The 12,244-nt window shown below is 55.1% G+C and overlaps 1 protein-coding gene across 1 annotated transcript; it reads right to left on the bottom strand.

Moving 5' to 3' along the window:
- Positions 1 to 1,045: 1,045 nt before the first annotated feature.
- On the bottom strand, positions 1,046 to 8,364 carry MMP9 (matrix metallopeptidase 9). The gene is made up of 13 exons (XM_030309477.1): positions 8,190 to 8,364; positions 7,461 to 7,693; positions 6,953 to 7,101; positions 6,540 to 6,668; positions 6,278 to 6,451; positions 5,848 to 6,021; positions 5,022 to 5,198; positions 4,765 to 4,920; positions 3,662 to 3,935; positions 3,399 to 3,538; positions 2,931 to 3,081; positions 2,735 to 2,838; positions 1,046 to 1,361 (listed from the first exon to the last, which is right to left on the bottom strand). The coding sequence occupies exons 1-13, from the start codon at positions 8,325 to 8,327 to the stop codon at positions 1,243 to 1,245; spliced, it is 2,118 nt and encodes a 705-aa protein (XP_030165337.1). The 5' UTR covers positions 8,328 to 8,364; the 3' UTR covers positions 1,046 to 1,242.
- Positions 8,365 to 12,244: the final 3,880 nt, after the last annotated feature.

Consider the following 12,244-nt stretch of genomic DNA (forward strand, 5'->3'; position numbering starts at 1 on the left):
CCCCCACTTTTTCTCCTCTCCCAGCATTTGCCCCGAGAGCCTACAGTCAAATCCCACTGTGGCCACTCACTGGCTCTGGGACTTCAGGTGGGTTGTGTAATTCTGTGTGCCTCAGTTTCTTCATTTGTACAATGGGGGGAGGGGGGAGGGCAATAATACCTATAAGGTAAGGGTAGTACCTGTCTGCTAGGGTTGTTTTAAAGATTAGCTGTGTCAACACACATCAAGCACATGGAACCTTGTCTGGCAGAGTCAGTGTGCCCGGGGTGAATACCACCATCATGTCTGTGATCCATATTTCACTTATCCCCCGCCTGACCTCGGCACACTGAGGTTTTGCCAGGTTCTCACTACTGGGACCATGCTGCAATCAATGTCCTTCTATCTGCCGTTTCGTGCACACGTGTGTGAGAGTTAGAGTAGGCCCATATTTAGGTGTAATGGTTTGTGGTAGATTACCCTGTAAGAAGACAGTTTCTACCTGCACGGGAAGAAACTATTGCTCATGTTTCCAGATTCAAGTTCAGACGTCACCTTGGCTGAGGAACGTTCCCTGCCTTCAACCACAACATACAGAATCACAGAGATGCACCATTATTCTGGAATAAAGGACCACACGTTGCACACTCTCCAAGGGTGATCCCACCCCCACCCGGCAAAGAATCATCCTGGTAACTGAGTGGGACTCTCTGGGGACAGAGCCTGGAGTCTGCATTTTAAGCAAGTCCTGAGGGCACTCATGGACCTACAGCTGGAGGACCCTGAGAGGTCCTTGAGGAGAGGAACATAGTCCAACTCATCTCTCCTTCCCCAGGGCCCGGCACACAGCCTGGCTCCATGCAGGGGCTCAATAAATGTTTGATGAATGAATAATAGGTTGGCCATTTCCCCAGCTGTAAAATAGGAGTAATCACATTATATCTTCCTAATAGGAAGGATGAATGTTAATATTTATGAAGTGCTTAGAACACTACCTGGCACACAGGAGGCGCCCTATCAGTTACATACACACATGCATGCATACATACGTAAAGAAATCTGCTCCTCAAGGTTAAAGGATTCAAGTTTATTAAAAATATTCCCACAAAAGAGGAGGGTGGGAAGAGAGGGGCCCAGCCCACCTCGCCTCCTCCTTGTCCTCCAGAACAGACCCACCAGTTTGTATCCGGCAAACTGGCTCCTTCCCCATTGGGATGGTCCCCAGAGGACCCACTCTGCAGCGCTGAAGCAGGATGGGAAGCCCTAATCCTCGGGGCACTGCAGGAGGTCAAAGGTCACGTAGCCCACTTGGTCCACCTGATTCACCTCGTTCCGAGAACTCACACGCCAATAGAAGCGGTCCTGGCAGAAGTAAGCTTTCTCTGCAGGGGAAAGACAAGCCCAAGAGGGGTGATTCCAACCCTCCCACAAACACACACAGAGACAGGAGCAAGATCTCTACAATCGTCCCTCTTGCCCTTTCTAGATCTTTCATACAATGCCTCCATCTCCCCCACAGAGATGCCGGAGGGCAGAAAACCTCCACGTCCAAAGCACCGCCACAGAGCCTGGCACACAGCACGTGCTCAGAACAATTCACTCAACGTTCATTCATTCATTCATTTCATCAAATATTTATAGCGTTAAGCACTGTTATACAGCAGAGAGAAAAAATGCAGGCATGATCTCAGTTCTGCTGCTGTTTACACTCTAGTGGGGTAAGAGAGATGATTAACAAGCAAACACTTAATAAATGAGACTGTGGCAACGTAGAAAGCTATGAAGGAAATAAAAGCAAGTCAGTGAATACAGAACAAGGGTCAGAGACGGCCTCTTTGAAAAGGTAGCCTAAGTACTGAGACCCGAAGGGCAAAAGGGAGGCAGCCCAGTGACAGTCTGAGGGAAAACCTCCAGGCAGAGGGACCAGCTGGCACAGAGGCCCTAAGCTCGGTGTGACCTTGACCTTGCTGTGTTTAGAGCAGCCAGAGGCCGGTGTGGATGGTGTGGAGCAGAGGAAATGACAGGAGAGTGTTGGGAGGGTCTGAGGAGCAGATCAGATCCCCATAGTTTTCTTTTGTTTGTTTGTTTTTACCTTGGAATGGGTCTGGAGTCTCCCCCCAAGACCATGGCCCTCTACTCCTAACCACTCTCTACTCCTAGAGAATATCGTAATGGTATTGAGCAACCAGTATGGCTTGAACAAGGGTGTTTGCAAGGGAGATGGTGAGAAGTGAACATTCTGGTAATGAAGTCAACAGAACTTGTCAGTTGATTGCATGTGAGTGGTGCAAAAGACAAGGAAAACCCCAGCTAGCGTCCCCATTTTACAGATGAGGAAACAGGTTCTGTGAGCAGCAGTGACTGGCCCAAAGACGCAGAGTAATGAAGTGCCTTTTTTATCACTGTATCTCCAGCGTCAACGCAATGCCTGGCATATTATAACACTTGATAAATATTGTCTAATAGAGGAATGAGCCTCCATGCAAACCACTGTTCTGTACTGGAGGGGGGGGGGGGAGGCGGTAAACTTCCAGCTGGGGGGTGGGGTGGGTAGGAAATCTGGGTTCTAATTCTGTGTCCCTTTATGATCTGGGAAAGGTCCCTGCCTCTATGGGGAATGTACCTGTGCTGGAGCATTTGCCTCAATCTCCAGGGGATTTTTTTTTTTTCTCCCTCAGAATTTGACTAATCACTGAGGCAGGCAAGTGTGGGAAGTGTCCCGGGGAGGGACCTGACCCCCATCAGCAGCCCTCACCTTGGTACTGAAAGATGTCGTGCGTGTTCAAGGGCACGCCGGGGAACATCTGCTCCACCTGGCCGGCGCTCTTGGGATCCACGGTCTGCGTCTTCACGTCGAACCTGCAGGAAGGCGGTGAAGAGACAGGTGCTGAGCCGGAGGGCGGGCGGACGGCGCCCGGGGTCCCCCTGCCGGCGGTCGCCGAGACTCTCACCTCCAGAAGCGCTGCCTGCTGAAGAGCAGCACCTTACCCCCGCTGCGCGGGAGGGCCCCAGTGATTTGGGCCACCTCCGGGCCCAGGCCCAGCTTGTCCAGACGCCTCGGGCCGAGCACCGACGCGCCTGTGTACACCCACACCTGGCGCCCTGCGGGGGAGGAGAGCCACATCGGTGTGGGGGCAGGGAGTGGCCACACATTGTCCTTGAATGTCAAGAGGAAGAACCCAGCGAGACCTTTCCGCGCCCGACCTGCCGGCAATCTGGGTGCCCAAGGAGCAGAACCCACCGCTCCGTCGGACGGTGCACGAGGACGGTGAAGAGCTGCTCAATTGCACCCGCCAGAAGGGGGCGCCTGTTCCTAATCCGCATGAAATGTTTCACGGATTTTACTCGATCTGCGGGTCTTCCTAGATCCGCAAGGATGAGGAGGGCGGGGGCGGGGGAGGAGAAAGGAGGAAACTAACCAGAGAAGAAGAAAGTCTTCTTGGTCAGCGGGTCCTCAAAGGCGGAGTCCAGCTTGCGGGGCAACGCAGGCCACTTGTTGGTGATAAGGAAGGGGCCCCGCACCCGGCGTCCTGGGTTCTCAGAGAACTGCCAGTACTTCCTGGGAATGAGAGAAGGGACCAGCGGGCCACTGAACTTTGAACCGAAGGCCAGTGGGTGGAGAGGAACAGGCAGGGCCCTCCCCTGAGTCCCCTCCCCCAGCCACATATCCCTGCCCCCTCACCCATCCTTGAAGAAATGCAGAAGATTCCCGATCTCCGCAACAGCGTCGAAAATGTTCACGTTGCACACATCTTCTGCTGGATCCAAAGACACTGTAGGGGCCTCAGAAGGGCCAGCAGTGGGGGGACCCGTGGGGCCAGCTGAAGGGGGGCCTGTGGGGCCAGCAGTGGGGCGCTCTGGGGGACGGGTGGCGGGAGGCCCCGTAGTGCAGACCGTGGGCTGGGATTCAGGTGTGGTGGTGGTTGGAGGCCGTGGTTCAGGTTCAGGGCGAGGACCTAAAGAGAGACACTGGATGAGACCTTCTATTGCTACATACACCTGTGCTGGTGGAACGTATGTTCCCCAAAACGCATCAGTGAGGCCCCTGGCACTCACTGTCTTCACTCTAGATGTTGGAGCCTACCTTCCCCCAATCACAGGCTGGCTTTTTTTTTTTTCATACATTCACCTTCCATTCCGATCATGCTTATCTAATCCCTGGGCTATGTCAAGTCTGGGCCAGGCCCTATGAACAGAAGACATGGAGGAGCTCTCCCCCTCTCCAGGCTAGTGGGAAAGAACTGGGTTTTGAGCACTCAAACTGAGTGGCAAACTTAGTGCTAAGAGCTTTATAAAATTACATTAGTTCATTTGACTTAAAAAAAAAATCAAATAGATTCTTTACTATTCCCATTTTTAAAATGAGGGAATAATACTAATGATCATAGTGATGATAACAATACAAATATTAAACACTTACACGGTGCTTACTATATGTCAGACAATATTGAAACTCACTTAAACCTCCTCACAACCCAATGAGGCAGGTAACATTATTAGCCCCATTTCACAGGTGAGAAAACTGAGGGCTGAAGTCACGTACCACAGGTCACCTAGCCTGGAAGTGGCTGCACTGGCTTTTGAACCCACATCTGTCTCACTCTAGAATCTGGGCTCTTTATCATCTTCTCCAAGCACTGACCCGACAGCAATTGGACCCACTGACCCCAGGCTCTTCCGCAGATAAATGTGGAGGGGTCCCCACTTCGCTGATCCCCATTTCCCCATTCTCGGTACAAGAGCAAAGGCACCGCCCTTCCTTGCATCCCTGCCCAATAACCTCACCGTACAGATGCTGGATGCCTTTCACGTCGTCCTCATGCAGGGGGGGGCCCTCCGTGAAGCTGTACATGGGGTACATGAGTGCCTCTGGCACCGATGAGTGATCTAAACCCAGAGCATGGCCGAATTCATGGGCTGCCACAAGGAACAAGCTGTATCCTGGAGGGAAAAGGGACCTTGAGATGTGAGCCCAGCCGAGCTCCCAGCCCTGGCCATCCCTCCCCCACCACTGCTGCCCCCAACCTTGGAACCCTGACCACCTTGGTCCGGGCAGAAGCCCCACTTCTTGTCTCTGTCGAAGTTCGAGGTGGTGGCGCACCAGAGGTGCCCATCTCCGCGGCCCTCCCTGGTGCATGTTGAGTACTCCTTGCCCAGGAAGATGAAGGGAAAGACACACAGCTCCCCAGCGGAGTTGCCACCGGTCACTGTAGAGTCAGCTGGAGAGACAAAGGGTGCTGAGTGAACCAGCTGAGTGGGCCCAATAAGGGGCCAGAGGCTGGTGGCACAGGAGCTGGATAATCCTGGTGTCCTATTTTATTTATTTACTTACTAATTTATTTATGAGAGAGAGAGAGATAACGCGCGCGCGCACGAGTGGGGGAGGGGCAGAGGGGGTGGGAGAGCGAGTGTGAGAGAGAGAGAGTGAATCTTAAGCAAGCTCCATGCCCAGCTGGGGGTTGGAGGCCACGGGGTTCCATCCCATGACCCTGGGATCATGACCTGAGATAAAATGAAGTCGGCTGCTCAGCCGACTGAGTAACCCGGGCGCGCCCCCTGGTGTTCTTTTTATAAAAGCCTAGGGTGCCGGGGGCACAGCTGAGACCCGGCTAGGCTGGTGGGCAGGGCCTGGGGACCTGAGACTAAGGGAGAGGAAGCTGTCTGGGCTGAAAGGCCAAGGCACAGGGATGCGGCTGGGCGGGGGCAAGTGGAAGTCAGGGGGAGGGGCCGTGATCGCGGGCGGAGACACGGTGATCCTGAGGACCAACGAAGAGTGGAGAGACACGCTGATGGGTGGGGGAGCCTCGTTTCGGGGGCCAGTGCGGAACGAGGGGGCGAGGCTGAGTCTGGTAGGCGGGGCAGAGGTACCTCGGGTTGGGCAGAACCCATAGAGCTTGTCCTGGTCGTAGTTGGCCGTAGTGGCGCACCAGCGGTAGCCGTCTGAGCGACCCTCGGTGGTGCAGGCGGAGTAGGAGCGGCCCTCGAAGGTGAACGGAAACACGCAGGGCTTGCCCTCTCCATTGCCGTCCCGGGTGTAGAGTCCTGAGGAAGCCCATACAATTAAGGGGAGGGGAGGACGGGAGGCGGGGGAGGGGGGAGGATGTCACGAGTTTATTGACCCACAGACCATCGGTTGTACTCCATTCCTCCTCTCCCCGTTTCACAGATGAGAAACTGGGCCCAGAAAACAGGAGGGTCACTTGCAGGCCACACAGCGCTAGTGGCCGAGCCGGGATTAAAACCTCGAACCCTCGAGGGTGGTGGGAGCCCCTCACCCCCGTCGCGACCCCGCACTCACTCTCGCTGGGACAGAAGCCGAACCGGCGGTCGGTGTCGTAGTCGGCGGTGGTGCTGCACCAGAGCATGTCGTCGGAGCGGCCGTCCGTGGTGCAGGCCGAGTAGGAGCGGCCCTCGAAGGTGAAAGGGAAGTGGCAGGCGGCGCCACCTGCGTTTCCGAAGTAGGTGGGAACCACTGCAGGAGAAGGGGCACCGGGTCAGGGCGGCTGGCGATGGGCGTGAGAAGAGAAGGGAATGCGAGCCCGGGCGGCTCGGGATCTCACCTACGCCCTTGCCCAGAGACCACAATTCCTCATCGTCGAAGTGGGCGTCTCCCTGAATGCCTGGGCCGGGAGGAAAGGCGTGTGCCAGGAGCCCGTCTTTCCCATCGAAGGGGTACCCATCTCCGTGCTCTAGAGAAGCAGGTGCAGGAGGAGGGGGTTGGCCGAGAGCAGTCGTGCAGACCGTGCGCTGCCCTGAGCGTGGGCTGAGGTCCCGCCTACAGCAGCTGTCCGAGCCCTGCGTCCCCGCGCTGCGCCGTGTCGGGCAGGAGGGGGCGCATAAAGCCAGAGGCGGCCAGGGCTGCAGGGACAGGCGAGACCAAGCGGCGTCCAGTGCCCGCTCTCCTCTCTCCGTGGCCCTCCCTCCGCTGTCCCCGTCCGAGACCCTCCCGGCCTCCCCCTTCTCGCTTTCTCACCCCTGACACCAAACTGGATGACGATGTCTGCCTCGAAGCCATACACGCGCGTGAAGGTGAGCGGCGTCACCGCGCTCCAGGCCGCAAAGGCGCGGGCAAAGGCGTCGTCGATCACGTCGCGCGGCAAGTCTTCCGAGTAGTTTTGGATCCTACAGGTGAAAGGCGAGAGGACAGAGGTCCGAAGTGAGTCCGGAGCCGGGGCGGTAGCGACACCCGGTGTCTCAGCGACTTCAGCAGGCACGATGTTCCCTGCGTTCCACATTCTCACCTACAAGGTACTTTCAGACGCATTTTTCTCTTGGGACACTCACAGGGGCCCTAGCAGGAAGACTCAGATTGCCAGGCCCACTTCCCTGAAGGGGAAACAGAGGGCTCAGAGGCGGAGCCACCTGCCCCAGGCTGCACATCGAAACCTAGGGGTCTGTCTGAGGGACGAATTCGCCGCCGCCCGCGCGGGGTCTGGCCCTCCCGTCCCCCTCCCCCGCCTTCTCGGGGCCCTGCCGCGCACCAGTACGTGATGTTGTGGTGATGCCACTTGAGGTCGCCCTCAAAGGTCTGGAATTTGCCCAGGTCTGGGACGCCGCAGCGCGGGGTTCGTATGGCCTCCAGGGTGGTTCTGTCCAGTTCGCCAGTCTCAGGCAGAGCCAGGCGCCTCTGGAGAAGCCGCAGTCCCCGACTCAGGGACTGCTGGTCGTCGCTCATCTCCGCCACATGAGTATAGCCATAGCGATACAGATATTCCTGTGGATGGAAGGGCAGAGATACTCCAGAGCCCTGACTCTTGCCCGGCCCTAACGGGCCAGGATTCCATCCTCCAGGCACTCGGGGACTATCAGCTCTCCAGGACTTGGTACCCTGGATACCAGTGATTATGCCCACCCACTAACTCCCTCCCCTGTAGACATCCTCGTCTCCTTCCCACCCCTGCATGCCCCTGGCCCAGCCTACCTCAGGGCCTCCTAGCCTTTACCCCTGTTCACCCCACTCCAGAACCCTCCAAAGCATCACCACCCCCATCACGTCCCATTACCCACCTAGGAAACCCTTATTAGCCATTCCTGGCCATCGCCCGTCCAGAGCCTCCACAGGACCCCTGAGGGCCCGATCCCAGATACCTCTGTCCTCCAGGCACGACCATCACCCTCAACTTGCCCGATAGAATCTCCTCTGAAGCCTCACGCCCTCCCTGAGACTCCTGGCCAGCCCTCCCTAACTACATGCAGGGGTATTAGCCTACCTCTGCCAGCTGCCTGTCAGTGAGATTAGTTCGCACGTCTCCTGGGAAGACCACAACGGTGGGCTTGCGTGGTCTGGGAGCGGCGGTGCAGCAGCCCAGCACCAGGAGCGCCAGGACCAGGGGCTGCCTGGGGCTCATGGTGAGGGTGGCGGTGTCTAGGTGCAGCTGTCCTTGTGGGGGCTTTAAGCAGGCGCTATTAACTGAATCAGTAACCCCGCCCCTCCCTGCCAGGCGGGGGCTGACTCAGGGGATGAGGTGTGTTTGGGGGGGGGGGCAGCCCCAGCATGAGCAGGCAAACAAAGGGCTTACACCACCTCCTCCTGTCCCCACTGCCCACAGTCCCATTGCCAAGTCAGGCAGGACCCCAGACCCACAGGAAACCACAGGCCCACAGGGGAAGGGTTGGGTTTTGCAAAATGCAGAGCTTAGGAGAACTGAATGAAAGCAAGGAAGGGAGGCTGGAGGGCTCCCTGAGCTCTGTGCCTGAAGGCCCCAAGCGGTCAGCCTAAGGGAAGGGGATGAGAGATTCCCCGAGGCCTCTTCCTGAACCCAGAGATTTCCCCCTTCCCAGTCACACCCCATCTATGGGCCCCTCCCCACACTGCTAGGCTCTGTCCTCTCCTCCCTTGAAGCCTTTCCCAAGGGCGACGGTGGGGGGCTTCCTCTCCCTGCCTCACCTAGGGACGGAAGGAGCAGCAGGAATTGGGGAATTGCGGGATTCCCCCAGGGCACCCCCCCACCCCCACCCAGCCGTCTTCCACAGGCTGAGTCTTTCAGGACAGTAAAGGGGGAAGTTTAGGGCATCTGGAAGCCAGCACACAGGCCTCACTCTCTTCCTTCAGGGCCTAGGGCAAATGTCCTACCACTCTGAACTTGTTTCCTCAGCTATAAAAAAGGACCCTTTGTCCTTAAATTGATGGAGGATAAAATGAGATCAAATACCTACACAGTGCTTACTCCAGTGTATGGTGCAATTTCTCAAGAATGGCCATGGTTGCTTTTAATGACCTGGGGGAAGATGGTGATTCCAACTTGGAATCGGGAGACTCCGAGGGTCTTGGGTTCTAATCTGCCATGTGAGCTACAACAAATGTCTTCCTCTCTCTGGGTTTTGGATTCTTCAACTACAAAATGGTGGAGAGGGGACGATCTTGGGGAACCTTCAGTTCTCCAGCCCTTCTCCAGGAGCCCAAGCTGTAGCCCCGGTTATCACCCCTGTGCCTACCTCCCTCTCTTCTTCCCAGCCAGCCCTGGTGGGGAAGGATCTGTGTTTGCCTTCCGGGAGGAATCCCTTGGGAAGGGCAACGCTAGCCGTCCAATAAGCTGGGTTTAAAGGGCTCACTACGTGCCACGCACTTTCTGTGCTTGTCGAATAAATGAATCTTTGAGACGAGGACATTTCGCTTCCCTTCTAGAAAAGCTGAAGCTCTAGAGTTCACTAATTAATGGGCATCCACTTTAGATCTGGTGTTCAGTCCCCGCTCTGCCATTTCCCAGTTGTGTCACCTTGGGCAAGTCACTTCACCTCCAAACCATAATAATAATAATATATTTCTTGAGACTACTGTGAGAAGTTGCTTGTAAGCATCTCATTCCACCATCTGCGAGGTAGATTTAATGAGTACCCTCTCCTATTTTTAGAGGAGGACATTGAGGCTCAGAGCAGTTAAGGAACTCACCTATGACCACACAGAGAGTTAATTCGCAGAACCAGGATTCAAGCCTAAGGCTGCCTGGTTCTGAAGTCTTTCATATTTACCGCCATTTACAGGGAACCAACATGGCCAGGGGAGGCAGGGAGGAAGAAGAGACCTCAAACCCGGCACCTTCTCCCCTAATTCCCTGCACCCACAGAAGAACAGGGAGCAGGCTCACGCCTTTGGGGAACCAGAGGCTAGGACAGGGGACCCAGGGGAACTATATTCCAGATTTGAGAGTTCAAGGTCATTGAGCAATATCATTTTAGAGATGGAAACAAAGAGACCCTCCAATCCAGGGGTCTTCACCTGGTGGCAGACGCAAGCTTTAGGCGAATCCACGAACCACCCCCAACTTACCATCAATTGTACAAAATATGTCATATGTATGTATGTATGTCACGTTTCTCAAATTTAACACTATTGACATTTGGGGCCCAATAATTCTTTGTTTTGAGGGTCTGTCCCGTGCATCGTGGGATGTTTCATAGCCTCCTCAGCCTCTACCCACTAGATGCCAGTGGCACCTCCCCCTGCCAGTTGTGACAACCAGAAATGTTGCCAAACATTGCCAAATGTCCCCTGGGTGGGTGGGAGGGGCAAAACCACTGCCAGTTGAGAACCACTGATGTACGTTGATTTTTTTTTTTATATAAAGAGTTCAAAACGTTTATCATATACTCAAACCGTTGATGATGATCCTCAAGTCTGTAAAGACCATTTACTCAAGTATTTGTTGAGTTTTTATGGGCCAAACATTGTGCTAAGAATTTGGGACTACGGTAGTGACCAAGATAGCTTTGTCACTGTGCTAGTGGAACAGAGTCCAGTACGGGAGAAATTGAATGAATTACCAGAGAGACAACCGTCACAAGAGGGAAGTGTACCAATCTACTCCAACTATCTCCATTATGCAGATGAGGAAACTGCGGGCCCAGAGTAGAGAACTGACCTCTCTTAGGTACCAGAGCAAGCCGGGGACAGCATGGGTGGGACACTAAGGAGTGGCAGCTATGAGCCTGCCCTCTGGAGCCAGGCTACTTAAGTTCCAATCTCAGCTCTGGCACCAACTTGCTGTGTGAGCTGGGTAATTGACATAACCTGTCAGTGCCTCAGTTTCCCCATCTGTAAAACAGGGGTGATCATAGTGCTTGCCTCATGGAGTTGTAAGGATCAAATGAGTTAACAGGTACAAAGTCTCTGGCACATGGAAAAAGTGCTTGCTGCTACTTTAATTCTGATGGCCTCTAGGCAGCTGGCTGTTTTGACCAAATTGGGGGGGGCGGGGGGGGGGACAGGAAGAGGGCACCTAGCCAGGAACCTCTGGCTTGATTCCTGGAGTTAATCCAAACAAGACCCCTCCTTTTCTCACCCCCCTCCCAGCTTCCTCCTTTATCCCCTGGCTCCCCAGCCCCCATCAAGAGGAACTTGGAAGAGCTTGGCTTTCAACACGGCAATGGCAGGAAGCGGTTCTGGTTACCACATCCCCTTCCCCACTTCCCTCAGCCCCTCCTTCCAATACCACAAGTTTAGCCAAGGCCCTGGGAGAGGAGGAGGCAGAGAGCAGGATATTCTTCCAGGTGGGCACCCCTTGACCCTGACCAGGGTCGTAGCTTGGACTCTAAGCCCCTCCTTCAGGTGGAGACCCCGTAAGATGGGGAGGGGGCTGACCCCGGAGCCCTGAGTCACCAGCTGGATGACACAGCCCTGCGGGCTGCCCTTAGTAACACCAGGCCCCCAGACTGGGGTCAGCCTCACGAGGGGAGGAACCTCTCCCCTGATTTAGGATGGGGAATTCCAACCCTGTTCCTCCCGAACCTGCCAGAGAAGGGAGGGGCGGCCAGGCCTGAGATGCCCTGGCAGGAAATGAGAAAGACATTTCTGTCTGGGATGAAGCAGAAAGGTGTGGGTATACTGTAAGACACTGCCCCAGGGATAGAGCACCACCCAAGCACCCGCCCCCACCCACACTAGCCCCGGGTAGTGGCGATCACCAGGTCGATTCTCAGAGGCCTTAATAATAATCTCATCCCTCCCCCTTATCTCTTTTTAGCTCCTCCAAAAGGAAGCCATATAGTGTAGACCTCAGAATCAGACCTCCTGGGTTCAAATTCCAGCTCCTACTACATCTGGCTGTGTGACCTTAGGCAAGTCACTTTGCCTGTCTGTGCCTCCATGGCCTCATCTGTAAAATGAGGGAGGACGGTCCTCACCCAAAAGGTTGTGGTGGGGATCAAGTGATAGTGTACATTGCGAGTTTTTAGCACACGGTAGGTACACACACCAAAAGTAACGTTAGCCGTCATGATTCTGCTATTTTAATGCTCTCTCTGCTAAGAATTAGGATTCACAAACCTC

The sequence above is a fragment of the Lynx canadensis genome, chromosome A3 (assembly GCF_007474595.2).
Source record: "Lynx canadensis isolate LIC74 chromosome A3, mLynCan4.pri.v2, whole genome shotgun sequence".
Taxonomy (NCBI): domain Eukaryota; kingdom Metazoa; phylum Chordata; class Mammalia; order Carnivora; family Felidae; genus Lynx; species Lynx canadensis.

What these genes read in the sequence shown, in the direction of transcription:
- MMP9 (XM_030309477.1), bottom strand. Translation starts at nt 8,327, where the DNA reads ATGAGCCCCAGGCAGCCCCTGGTCCTGGCGCTCCTGGTGCTGGGCTGC. An exon ending in TGGGTTCTGCCCAACCCGAG is followed by an intron (nt 5,199 to 5,847) that starts GTACCTCTGCCC and finishes TTGTCTCTCCAG; the next exon opens with CTGACTCTACAGTGACCGGT. An exon ending in GGGCTTCTGCCCGGACCAAG is followed by an intron (nt 4,921 to 5,021) that starts GTGGTCAGGGTT and finishes TTTTCCCTCCAG; the next exon opens with GATACAGCTTGTTCCTTGTG.